The sequence below is a fragment of the Ambystoma mexicanum genome, chromosome 9 (genome assembly GCF_040938575.1).
Source record: "Ambystoma mexicanum isolate Mex_15411 chromosome 9, UKY_AmexF1_1, whole genome shotgun sequence".
NCBI lineage: Eukaryota > Metazoa > Chordata > Amphibia > Caudata > Ambystomatidae > Ambystoma > Ambystoma mexicanum.
Window position 1 is genome coordinate 606,287,054 of NC_090931.1, and position 13,132 is coordinate 606,300,185.

The window sequence follows — 13,132 nt, forward strand, 5'->3', positions numbered from 1 at the left end:
CCCACACCACCCTGCCCAGGATTTCGGAGAGGCAAGACAAAAACTTTCCTTGAAGCAACCTTTGGCTTACCTGTGGTAACGGGGGCTGAGCTCAGGTAGCATACACTGCATCTGTGATGCTGGGGCTGCAGGTTGAACCTGTTGCAAAAGCATTACATTAAGAGATAAAAAACACAATCTCCAGATCAAGTGTATTCTGAAAATATATAATTCTTTGAACTAATTAGCTTTAAAAAAATTCTTCTAATAAAAAATGAGAAATGACTAAAAAACAAGTATATGAATGAAAATAAAACGTTACAAACATATTTCGGTATAAAATATCCCTACATTGACTCAATCAAGACAGGAAAAAAGAAACGGCATAATGAATATTCATCTAAAATAGTCTCTGCCAATTCTAATTGTTCCCTGAAAGGCCTCCAGGTGCCATGTTTGTTTGTTTTATTTATTTGTAATGCGCACCAAACCCGGAGGTAACAGGGCGCAGCAATAAGAAAATGCAGGGACGATGGGCGGAGAGGAAGTCAGCACAGCACAGCACAACTACTACACAGTTTTGCCACAAGCCACCCAGAAGATGGTAGTCAGATCCGACCCAAGCAAAAGGCTCTAACAGGAAATCTGTTTAAAGGGCTTTTAACACCTTTAATTGGGGGCGGGGGTTGAAAATATTATGCTCATTATGCACAGTAGCAAGGCATTTGCTTTGCACGTGTCAAACAATGACCGCAAGCAGGCGACTGTCACACAGGTGGTTTTGTGGTTTGTTTAAGGCTTAGAGTAGTACAACCCATGGTGTACACTGTGCAGAGATTTCAAGTTGTGCCATGTCCGGTTTGAGGTAATAAACCAGTCCTGGCTTTAAGGCACACATCATATTGCATTCTGGTACATGTAGGCCTGCATTTATGTATAGCGGTATGCTCTATGCTATGCGCAACTAACTCCAGGACTTTTAGAACAGGATTTGAGAGCTCTGTTTCAGCATATTTGCAAGAATGATTGATGTGCATGACTAAATGATTTTAGGGGAGAAATGTGGATAGTGTGTTTCCCATTTGAATAGTTTTAGCAGGCTTTAGAATTCTCTCATTCAGCACTTATTCTGCATGTTGATCACTGGGACATATGCCGGCTCCATTTTAGGAGTATGGCTTTCAACTGCAAAGCAAACGTTGGATTACATTTATTTAGAAGGACATGGGCAAATGTGTATGGGGGAAGGCATTAGAAATGAGTCTTTATCCCTCACTGTCGGGTTGAAGGAAGGAAAGACGCCTCACAGTGGAGGGTGGGATTGGGGGACGAGGGGGTGCAATGCCTGACAGGTCATGCTATACATGCACAAGAGGTGATTGTGCCTCACCAGCTTGCCCAGTGTTTAGTTTGACTTGGGACTAATAGCTGCGCGTCCCTTTCAGCCGCCTCAACCCTCCACACCCTGCACCAAGGTGCCTGAGTTCTTTTGGGGTGAGGTTCAAAGTGGGAGATCCCCTTACTGCCCCATTCCCAACCAGTGTCGGTGGCTAAGGGGTTGATTGCAGACTTCCACGAGTACGCGCAGCTAATTCTCCTTCTCACGTGCGGCCACGGGTAAAGGCCACTGTGCACCCTTTCTACGCCGTGCAGCAGGCTGCAATGGTGGTGGAGGGGTTAAATCTCTGATATGAAAAAATCCCAGGCCCTGGGTCCTATCCAGCAGTGGAATTAGTATAGCGCCCTATAATACCCATTGGATCAATCACTGACCAGCAGCAAGTTCCCACGGTGTCCTCCTAAGCACTTCCATTATGGCAATAGCTAAGGACCCATGGGTACCGCATCTGTGCGTGCCCAGATCCATTATATGAATTCACTATTACGAGGGTGTTCCTCTTCAGTAAATTGGGTTTACTTACACGTGTTGTGGCCATAAGCTTCATGCAATTGCCAGGCTTTCAGCTATGGCCAACTACGTTGGACATCATGTCCTATTCAAGCATAGCTAACATCTTTGCAACCTTCTGATCCCCAGGTGGTTTTGGACTACAACTCCCATCAACCCTAGCTTGCATGGTCAATGGTGAGGGATCATTGGCGTTGCGGTCCAAAACGTCTGGAGAGCCACAGGTTACAGACCCCTGATCTAGAACAAAATGATGTGCTTGAAGCAAGTAGATTGAGGTCTTGGGTGCTGTCAACTATGTAGACCTAGGGCCTCATTACAGTTTTGCTGGTGCAGTAAAAATGCAGGAAAAACTGCCAGTAATTCCGGCAACGGTACTTTTAACACACCAGCAAAACACCAATTTGCCAGTGGGGGCACTGATTTACCTCCCACCAAGAGCTGGAGGGTAATTTTGCCCCCACTGGCAAAGAAATGCCAGAATTAGCCGATATGACTCCATGGAATGGGGATTTACCTGCGTTTCTGCCAATTGAAATATGCTGGTAATTTCGGCATTCCTAGTGGCAGAAACAGTATTACTGTTTTGGTGTCACCCCGCTGTATTCACCGGTGGGATACCACCAAAACTGTAATGAGGGCCCCTAGAGTTATCTGTGGTATTGCCATAGTCCAAATGAAGCAAGGACAGATTTTTCAAAACAGCCAGCATTCCTGCGGGAATAGTGGAGTTGTTCAAGTAAAAGGTTATGGTGGGAACTCCTTATATCTGGTATCCAGTCATTGCATCGAACCCAAAGCATTGAATGCCAAAAGCATCGAAAAAAATGCATAAAAAAAAAACATCAAATGCATTTTTATCAAAGGTAAAGGTTTTATTATACTTATAATGGGTTTTAAGGGGTAAAAAAACAGGAGTTGGGGGGCGACCCCACACAAAAAAAATCGAAAAAAAAATGCATTGAATGCTTTTTTTCGTTGCTTTTTTTAGATGCTAAGGCATTAAATGCTTTGGCATTCGATGCAATCACTATAAATCTTACATCTAGACTAAGAGAGTTACGCTATGTAGTCAATTTCCCTCTGGGTCATTGCCTAAACCCGTGGCCTAAAACCAAATGTACTAGAGGCACCGACTTTGCCTCAGTGCCTTGTGGTAATCACTATGCTCCCCGCGACACCCACTCACCAACTATTCGAAGGGGGAAAAGTAAAGGATGGACCCTGAAAAGATTAGCACCTGCCCAGGTAACTGTGTTGGAATACCCACACTACGGCAAGGCCTCCCCAGTGCTATTCCAGGGACCCTGTTTTGTTAAGTTTCTGTTCAAGAGGCATGATCTCAGCATTCCTGTGTATTATTCCCACGCCAGTTGCTCTTCCCAGAGTTCCAGAAGCCCCACCACCTACTCTGGTGAGGTGGCTCTCTACAACTGAGAATGCATGAATGGTGAGATGGCATAGCACTGCCCGGAAAACTGAAATTGCTAAAGCTGCATTGAGGCTGAGGAAATGGATGAATGGTCAAATTTGAAAAAGCGAGCCTTGAGTGTCTCACAGGACTGGATGGAGAGTTTCTGGATGTCTCTTCCCTCTGAGCCATTGGCTCCCCACCCATCGATCAAGCTCACTGGTGTCCCAGAGTCAGAGTGTCTACCTTTTTGACAGGGTTTGTATGCAGTACTCTGTAACTCTGTAACTCGACCAGTTCCCGAGGAGCTACAGGGATAGACACGACACTGGAAATTGTTGTGTCTATCCTGGCAACGGTATTTGCGTTGGCGGTATCCCATGTCACTAATTTTCTTCCTCTCGTCATCTGAAACAATCTTCTCTGCTTATTCTTCTTGGCTTCCTAATCAAGAGAGGAGAACTCTAATGTAGCCCAGTATCAGGGATACATGCTTATTAGTTCCGAGCAGGGGGGTGTGGTAGCCTCTCAGCCAATGAGGAGGCTTGGAATGGGGACATTACCTGCGGTAATCCCCCGCACCGAGCAGCCTCACGGCTGGAGGCCGCCAGCTTCCCCTGCCGGGGAATGAGATAAGTGGTGTCCCCCTTCCCCTCTTCCCTCCCTCCCCCCCCATCCACAGAATTCTCATCCTCACCCCTATCCCCACTGACCTTTGTTGAAAGCCATTTTGGGAGCGGACGCGCTGGGAACACTTCTGTCCCCAGCGCGTCTGCTCCCGATCTGCGACAGGTCGTCATGGAAAGGAAGAAGGGACTACAAGTAGTCCCTTCTTCCTTTCCATGTCGGCCATTTTTTTAAAAACTTTTTCTACTGGGGGCAATGGAAAGAGAGAAGGGACTACGTGTAGTCACTTCTCCCGTTTCCATGGCAGCCATTTTTTTGTTTACTTTTTTCTATTGTTTTCAGTGGCTGCCATGGAAAGGGAAAACAGTTAGTTTTCCCTTCCCCGGCGGCCATTTTTGATACATTTTGTATTCTGTTCCGAAACGTCAGAGCATTTCAGAACAGAAAAAAAATACTTTCAGTACCCCGGTCTTATGGGCCAGGGTACTAATAGCAATAGGTCCCTCACAGAGGGGGCATTACCACTTCAGGTAATGCCCCGGGGCCTTCGTTAAGGCCCTTGCTTCGCTCGGGCCTGTAACTATAGGCCGTGAGACATTACCCAAAAAAAATGATACTTTCAGCGAAAACATACATATGAACAAATAATCTAGAGATAAGTGCCTAAAAATAGGTCACACTGTTTCCCCAGTAATTGGTCAGACAGTGATTGGTGAACTCAGTGGGTGCATTAGATAGCTGGCTTATTTAATAGAAAATTATAAAAGGACATTCATGATGAATGGAGGCACAGTTCAGTTCAAGCTGAGTAAAGGTACATACTGTGGGCGTGCTGCCGAAACAAGTTGGTCTTCAACGTCGCCAAACTTGAATTAAGCCGGAATGTTTTTACAGGCCTTTACGTGTATTGTACATGTTGGTGGTACGTGTGTTTGTGTGTGTGTGTATGCACACGCACGCGCGCGCACACACACACACACACACACACACACGGTTTTCTGCTTGACTTGTCGGGGACGGTGGCACCTTCTATCCTTCGTTGTTTTCTCTCTTGACATTCCCAGATCTCCTGAGTCTTTGTTTACATCTTACCTCTCTGATGACAGTTACTCTTTTCTTGGGCTGGTAAATCTTTCTGTTCTGTACACTTGGGGTCTCAGAAGGTTCTGTTCTTGGCCCTCTGCCCTTTCTTCTGTGCACTATTCCTTTGTCTGCCATCATTCAGTCTTTTGGATTTCAGTGCCATTTCAGTGTCATGTGTAGGCTGATTCCCAAAACCATTCCCTCCTCTTACTTTTCCGGTCAACTTCATTCTTCTCTGATTGGATCTCTGCCCTCAAACTATGGGTGCGTCCTCATTCCCTTAATCTTCATCCTTCCAAACCTGAGATGCTCTTCTTCCCTCCTGCATCACCTCCTCTTTGCCAGCATCCTTCTGTTAACTCTTTCCTGATTCTCTATGTCCGTGAGCAATCTCAGCATTACATCTGATTCCTAACTTTACTTTGCTAGTCTATTCATAAAATATGTCAATTTCTTACTTTCTCTACATTGAAACTCATATTGTCCCCGCCCACCGACTTGAGTACTGCCCCACCCTGCTCACACACCTGTCTCAAGACAGACAAGGATCACACATGTATGTCACTAAATCACAGAGGCCCAGAAGCACCCATACATGCTTTTACCCCACAAGCAGCATATACACTGCCTGATAATTCAGTGTGTAAGTACCATGTCTTATTTCTATGTCTATTCTTTTTTTGCAGTGCTTCAACAAGCAAGTTTCAACAGCTATGTGAGTATTCTCTGATTCGCGCAGAAACACCTGCAATTCTAGGCCAGGGATCAAGGGCGGAGCCAGCAGACTGAGAGATTAGTCATGTGAGCCTACCAATGCCACAGCCATTTTTTTTAAAAAGGTTACAGGTATTCGCCAAAATTAGGGACAATGGTGCGAGGGGAAGGGGGGTACTGAGGGGTGGGGCTTTGTGGGGGTTGGGGGGGTGGTCAGAGAGAGAGAGAGAGAGAGAGAGTGGGGAGAAATAGACAGTATTTGCTACGTTCCAAACATATTACATTAAATATAACACCCTAAAATACGAGCTACAAAACAATCAGGTGGTACCCAATTCTGTTGGAACACACTTGATAGGCACTTGATGAGCAAAGAAACGTATACATTTGATTACATTTATTTTATATTGGTTATTTGTATTGTGCCCTATACAGCACAGTTGTGTTTCAAGGCGCATCAAGACAAGGGTGGCGGGGGGGGAGGGGGTGGGCCGGGGGAATAGGGATAAGGTCGATGGTATAAAACAAAAAGCAAAAGGTTCGTAAAAGATCTTGAAACATTCGGAACGTGCAAGTGTTATAGCATTAGAGAGGGGGAGGAGGGGAAGTGCAGGAAGGGTGTAAGAGGGAAGAAACAAACAAAGGGTTCTGACTAGGTCGTGAGACGATTTGGAACGTGCAAGTGCTGAACAAGAAAAGGGGGAAAGAGCGGGAGGAAGTGAGCAGCAGGAGGGGAAAAAGGGGAAAGGAACATTGAATTCAAAAACAAGTTAAAAAGTGCAGGAACAAGAAAGGTAAACTGCATTAAGGAAATACAACCAGACATGCAATTATGACAAGCAGGCATGAGTGACTGCAGACTGGAGAAAGCCACACCTCATGGAATGAGGGCCTACAAAAGGCATACAGATATGTGTTTATGAAAACAGCAGGTAAACATGATTGCAGACTGTAATGGTATCGCCTCTGGGCAAGAGGGGCTACATCGAGCAAGCAAGCTGACAGTGTAACACGATGGGGATTGCAAGAGTAAATGCAGAGGGGGCATAGGGCTAAGTGAGGAGTAAGGATGGCAGTTGCAGGCACCTAACAGCGAGGCAGTTCAAGGCTGAGTAAAAGTCAAAGTCTGAAGCAGGAACAAAGAGCCACCCGGGCTGAGGAGTGGGGGGGAGGGGTCGGGGAGGTGTGTGGGATGCCCAAATGTCAGTTGATTGAATCGAAACGCTGCAGTGAGATGTGACCAGAAGTACTGTATGCGGGCGGAGCAACCAACTGGGGAGAGGCCCAGAAAGAAGGGGGCAAGGAGAAGACGAAGAGGCAGCAAGGGGCGGTAAGACCTCACCCACCTCTGTGAGGGGGAGAAGGAAGAGGGTTAGCCTCAAGATGGGCTCAGGTTGTTAAAATGATTAATGTAGCAGTGCGGGGAGATATGATTAGAGGAGGCAGAACGAGAAGCCTAGGGGACAGGAAGAATTGAGGGCTGCACCAGGGCACACCAGAGAAGGCATTGTAAAAAAAAGGGCCAGAAAAAGGATTCCTCAGTGGGACCAGAGCAAGCAGCGAGACATGCCCAAGGTGTAGGACAGGTCGGCAGAACAGCAGCACGCAGCTTGTCATGAACGGACAGGCAAGACGCCTTTGACCCGTGCCTTAGACACGGCCGCTCCACCGGCAGGAATGCTGTGGGTGGGCCAAGGTGAACCAAAGAGTGGCATGGGACACTGCTAGAGTACCAGTTAATCCTGCTGGATACCGGCAAGCAGTAAGTTGAAGCTGCAGTGGAGTCCGCCATCTTGGAATGGTGCCGGTGCTCATACCACCCAATCCAGACAAAGGTCTGCAGGGACAAAATGCTATAGACAAGATCTCCCAGGCACATGGGGTGAGCCTGGGACCTCGGAGTGTAGAATCAGGCGGGCATCTCGGCAGGCAAAGGTGGTGCTCAGCAAAGTCTCCCATGCAGATGGAGTGGGCCTGGGACCTCTGTGTGCCTGGAGCAACAGGCGCAGACAGGCAAGAAGCCTTTGGTACCAAGTTGGGAAATCACTCCAACAGATGCAGAATGTCATCTAACATACAACATACAACTAGAGTAAACCACAAACTATGTTTCAGCACAGATCACAATCCAAGTTGCGGTGATCATTGCTTACAGGACTCTGCACTGGTAATTCTACTGCAGCCAAGAGGACGCCATGAACTTAGGAACGACCTTATACAATTGGCAGCAGCTGTGCATGAGAGGAAATGACCTCAATGTGTTACCAGCTCGCATGATGCAAGAATAGTGCCTGTTATTAAAAGGTTTTATAATTAACCTAAAATTAACCTAAAACATTTGGTAAAATTTAATTAAATATATATATGGGGGTGGGTAAGGTTATACATTAGGTTGAGGGGAAGCGGGGTGGGGGTTGTGAAGGTCTACCCCCGCATTTTAGACCGAACAGAAGGTCAAATAAATTCGATCAAATGTGATTCGGTCAAATGTGTTAGGTCAAATAGACCCAAACCGTATAAAATAATCTGCAATGACTTTCTGTGTTTGAACATTCTGAAGTGAAATTCTGAAAATAGGTGTCAAGAAACCACATGATACAAGAATTCCTAAAGTGCGCCATATGTAAATAAGGAAAAAAGAAAGAGTCCCATGCCAATTGCATTCTGATGAACTCATTCATTCTTTCTGGCCCCAATTGGGTTCTCAAAAATGTCTCCTAAAGTATATCAAGATATATGGTGAGGATTCCTCAGGCGATCTGGTCGCATGTAGGGCAGTGTGTCCTCAATGATAGACCCCAGTCAAAAGTGAGGACTCAGAAAAGGACGCAAAGATCTGTGCGTATGTTACCAGTAGAAGTTTACCTTAATTCATAAGGGTCTTGTTGCCTTCAGTGCCAAAATTAGGAGGCAACACTTACCTGACCTGAATGCTGCCTGTTAGGCCATGCCTCTGTAAGAGTCCCACCTCCATTGTGCAAAAGGGCAGAGGCGTGGCCTGACAGGCACCATTCAGGTCAGGTAAGTGTTTCCTTGTCTTGTAATTGCGGAACTGCCCCCTGCCAGGCACCCCTTTCACAGGCGATGCGGGGATCACCACCCTCTCACTGAGGATGCCCCTGCAAGGAGATGCAATGAAAACTAAGGTTGTGTTGTTGTTGTAAAGCCTGAAGTTCTTGCTTGCACACGACAGCGTCAGGATTTATAAAGAAAAAAGCTTTGCCTTTTGATTGCGTCGCCGACCCCCGCCAGACACCCTTTTCAATAGAGATGCAGGGAGGTCAGCGACACAATGACTAGGCAAGGCAAGGCTTTTTTTTCAAAAACCTGAAGCTCTCGCTTACACTCGAGAGCTTCACACTTGCTTACTACCAGCCTGGTGGGCTGGGGTTAGCAGCAGACTTCAGGTGCCCCGGTAGGGCCCCGTCTCAAACACAATTTCAGGAGCCTCTGACCCGGCTAGCCCTGGCCCACTTAAAGCCCTGGGGATAGACTGCACTACTTGTAACCAGATTGCTTGAGGAATCCTCACTATATTTTGATACATTTTTCCCACCACCCATGTATCTCACAAGATGCTGAAACCTAGGTAAAAGGGTATTATGGTGCCTGAAACCCACCTTCAACATTTTGGGGTAACAGAGACAGAAGGTGCAGTTGTTTATTTTAGTTTGTTCCACACAATCTACTAAAATAGTCCTCTAAATCTGTCCTTCAGATCCTGGTGTACCAAAAGGGGCTCACGCTCTATGAAGTCTGTCTCCACTGCGTGACGTCAAGGAAAGAGAAAGGGAGACTTTGACTATTCAGTGTTTTCTGCATTGTGTGGTGTGGAAGGCAGATTAAACTCATAGTCCACTCAATCTGCCCCCTTCTGTGACATAATAGACAAAAGAATGCCCTCCCGTTCCAATGCATCTATCCCCTTGCATTGTGTAATACACACAGAGGTAACTCATGGCCCATTACATTTTATATTAGACAACAAAATAACTCGTGGATATTGAATTTGCCCCCCTAGCATGGTGCAATAGACATGGAAGGAACTCCTTGTCCATTGCAGCTGCCCTATGAATGGTTTCATAGACACTGGAGCAACGCATGGCACACTCTATCTCACCCCCTGGGACGGTGTACTTTACACAGGAAGAACTCGTGGTCCCTTGTACCTGCCCCCTTGCATCTGGCATTAGACAAAGAAGGAACCCTTGCTCTATTGAATGTGTCTCCCTTGCAATGCGTGATACACATCGAAGGAACGTGTGCTCCACTGCATCTACCCCTTGCATATAGTAATAGAAACATAAGTAACATCTAGCACATTGAATCTGCCCCTTGCATATTCCAGAAGACACAGAAGTAACATGAAGATCATTGTATCTGCCCCCTTGCATTTTATAATAGACACAACATCTAGTCCATTGTACCTGCTCAATTGCACAATGTAATAGACACATAGGTAAGAAAAAAGTTATTTGTATCTGCCCCTTGCATAATGGAGTAGACAGAGAAGTAACATCTAGTCCGTTGCAGGTACCACTTGCATAATGAAATAAAAACAGAGGTAGCATGTAGTTTGATACATCTGCCCCCTTGCATAATGTAATAGGCAAAGAGGTAACATGCAGTCTAGTGCATCCACCTCCTTGCATAATGCAATAGGTACAGAAGTAACCTGTAGTTCATTGCATTTGCCACCTTGCATAATGTAATAGACACAGGCGGAAGATCTAGTCCATTGTATATGCCACTTGCCTATTGTAAGAGACACAGAAGTAACATCTAGTTAATTTTATCTGCCCCCTTGCATAATGTAATAGACACCAAAGTAACATCTAGTACACAGCACCACCCCCCTTGCATGGTGTTATATACACATAACTAAAATCTAGTCCGTTGCATCTTGCCCTTTGTATAATGTAATAGACACAGACGTAATATCTAGTCCATTGCATAAAGTAATAGATAAAGATGTAATATCTAGTCCATTGCATCTGTCCCATTGTATAGTCTCAAATATATAAGGAACTCATTTTACATTGTATCCTCCCCTGTGCATAGTGCAATAAGCACAGAAATAACTCACGACCCATTGTATTTGCCCCCCAACCATTGTGTAATGGGGCCCATTGCTTTTGCCTATCTTGACTTGTGTCCCAAAAAGTAGTTTTTATTGAGTGTGACTCCTTCATCAGAACCACGACCCTGGTCTACCCTCCAAACTTCCTCTAAAGATAGAAGAGGCCTATGATACACTGAGTGTGTCCGTCACAGTGGGTGTAGCGCAGCCAGAAGGGACTTGCGATGCTCCAAGGCTCTACCTACCACATGGCTTAACAGCCCCAGAAAGGTGTTGTGGTGTATAGAGCCTGCCACCAGTTGCATTGTGTTATAGGGTTAAAACCACGTGAAGAACATTGAGCCTAGGCACAAACACCCCCACATGAAGACAAGAGGAATCAGCACCCCACTCAAAGGTGTTAAGAGAGAAAGAAGGTGTTCAGTGGCCATCAAGCCTCAACCTCATTACATTATGTGGTAGAGATCATGATATCATTTCAGGAAGTTCTCACCTGGGTCTTCTTTTCTTCCAGGTGACCACAGAGGAGGACCACATCACGGGGAACGTTGCTATCCCGGCCACCCAAAGCGATTGGCTGGCCTCCTTTCAGCACGTTAAGCCAACCGCACTTTATTGCATGGATCTCCATTTCAAGCGCTGGACTCATGACAACTATTCGTCAATGTGCAACAAATCAGAGTTGACCCTACTAATGAACATCTGATCTAAGATTTCTGGTCCCAGGGAAGCTTCAAGACTTCCAATATGGAATGCAATCTAGTGTGTGTTATTTCTGCTAACGTCATTAGGAGTCTTAGTATGAGCTTTACTCCATGATAGTAAAGTGATGTAATTTGGTTCCCATATTTTCTATAAATTCCTGCGTTACAGTGATTTAAGGAAAGGGAATTTCACGTGTGATCTGCCTTGGTCATTAAAACATCTTCACTGAAAGAGAACCCTTGCCTGGCAATGCCTGCATTTTGATTCATGAATTGTAACCCTAGTTACTCATGGGACCGGCTACCTGCCGTCTTGCTGGTCTTCCTAGCGCCTTGTAGATGACCCAGGATTTGCCCGTGGCTACAGGATCTGGGCCCTACAGAGGCTACGGCTGAAATGTGCATTGCGGGCAGAAGTTCCAGTCTAAACAGGCTGAACGTTTTGCGCTCTGGCTGCTGAGTCCACCGACCGGCACTTCACTTCAAAAGACCCTGCTACCTTGGAGAACACCTTCTTGCAGTGTGGGTTATCTGGGAAGTTCATGGCAAGAGCTGTGACCCCCAAATGATGAGCCGTTCTCTCATAACAGACTGTGCCATCATGAAGAACACCCAGCTGCATTGTAGTCATTCTATGATGGAGGGAGAGGGTAGGTGCCAACGCTAAAGAGCCGGGATTCATCACTGACTGTCTCTACGATATTAAGAAACTCCTAATAGTATAGCGGGTTTTTTTCGATTACACCACTGCCAAAACTACAGCCATGACTTAATTACAGACTGTTTTCATCTTGAAGAACGTCCCATTGCATAGTGGGTATTATATGACAGAACCAGAGCAAGCTATCTGGATCCAAAGTTACAACCACACCATCACCACAGACTGTCCTCTGATCTTGTGAATCTCCCAGCTGCATTGTGGGTGTTATAAGATGCCACAATGTTAACACCCAATTTTCAGGAGGATAGCTCAGGGGCAACGCGATCGCCTTGGAAGCAAGACAACACGTTATAAATAACCGATCATATACTTATATATATATATATATACAATATATATTGTAGGTATTTTCTGGTGTCACCATGACTGGTTCTTCGTTGTTGACCAAAAAGCTTCATGCTTCATCCCAGACTGCCTGCACCAGCTTAAGAAACCTACAGTCGCATAGTGAGCATTTTACGGTGTCACATAGAAAGATCTCTGACCCCAAAGCTACAGTCATGGTGCCATCACTGTTCATTTTTTTCCAGTAATTTTTTTGGTGGGTTTTTTGCCAACATTTTTTTTTTTAAACCATCGAACAATTGTTTTTTCTTTTTGGGGCGGTCCCCCTCCAAGCCCACCCTTTCCCCTATTAATGTTTTCTCCTGTGCTGCGATACACACACTGGATGAGGAGTGCATAATCTATTCTGCTACTATAGATGGGTGAATGTTGCTAGGTTTTGATAGCATTCTCCCAAATACTGCACCACACTTTACGTAAATCACCTCACATAGATCATTCGATCTCGCCCTACATCAAATTGCCAAGCAGGTGGGGCTCTTGGGGGAGTTAGATGATCCCTTCCTCCCTTCTCTCCTTCCCTTTTGTGTTCCCAACAATCACCTTCACACAGACAACA

General features: G+C 45.8%; 1 protein-coding gene across 1 annotated transcript in view; it reads left to right on the plus strand.

Moving 5' to 3' along the window:
* TMIGD1 (transmembrane and immunoglobulin domain containing 1) overlaps positions 1-11,744 on the plus strand; it is a 48,681-nt gene extending 36,937 nt beyond the window's left edge. The window contains exons 6-7 of the mRNA XM_069615246.1: positions 5,696-5,724; positions 11,318-11,744. Coding sequence (XP_069471347.1) covers positions 5,696-5,724; positions 11,318-11,321 — 33 coding nt within the window. The 3' untranslated portion in view covers positions 11,322-11,744. The remainder of the gene's footprint in view (positions 1-5,695; positions 5,725-11,317) is intronic.
* Positions 11,745-13,132: the final 1,388 nt, after the last annotated feature.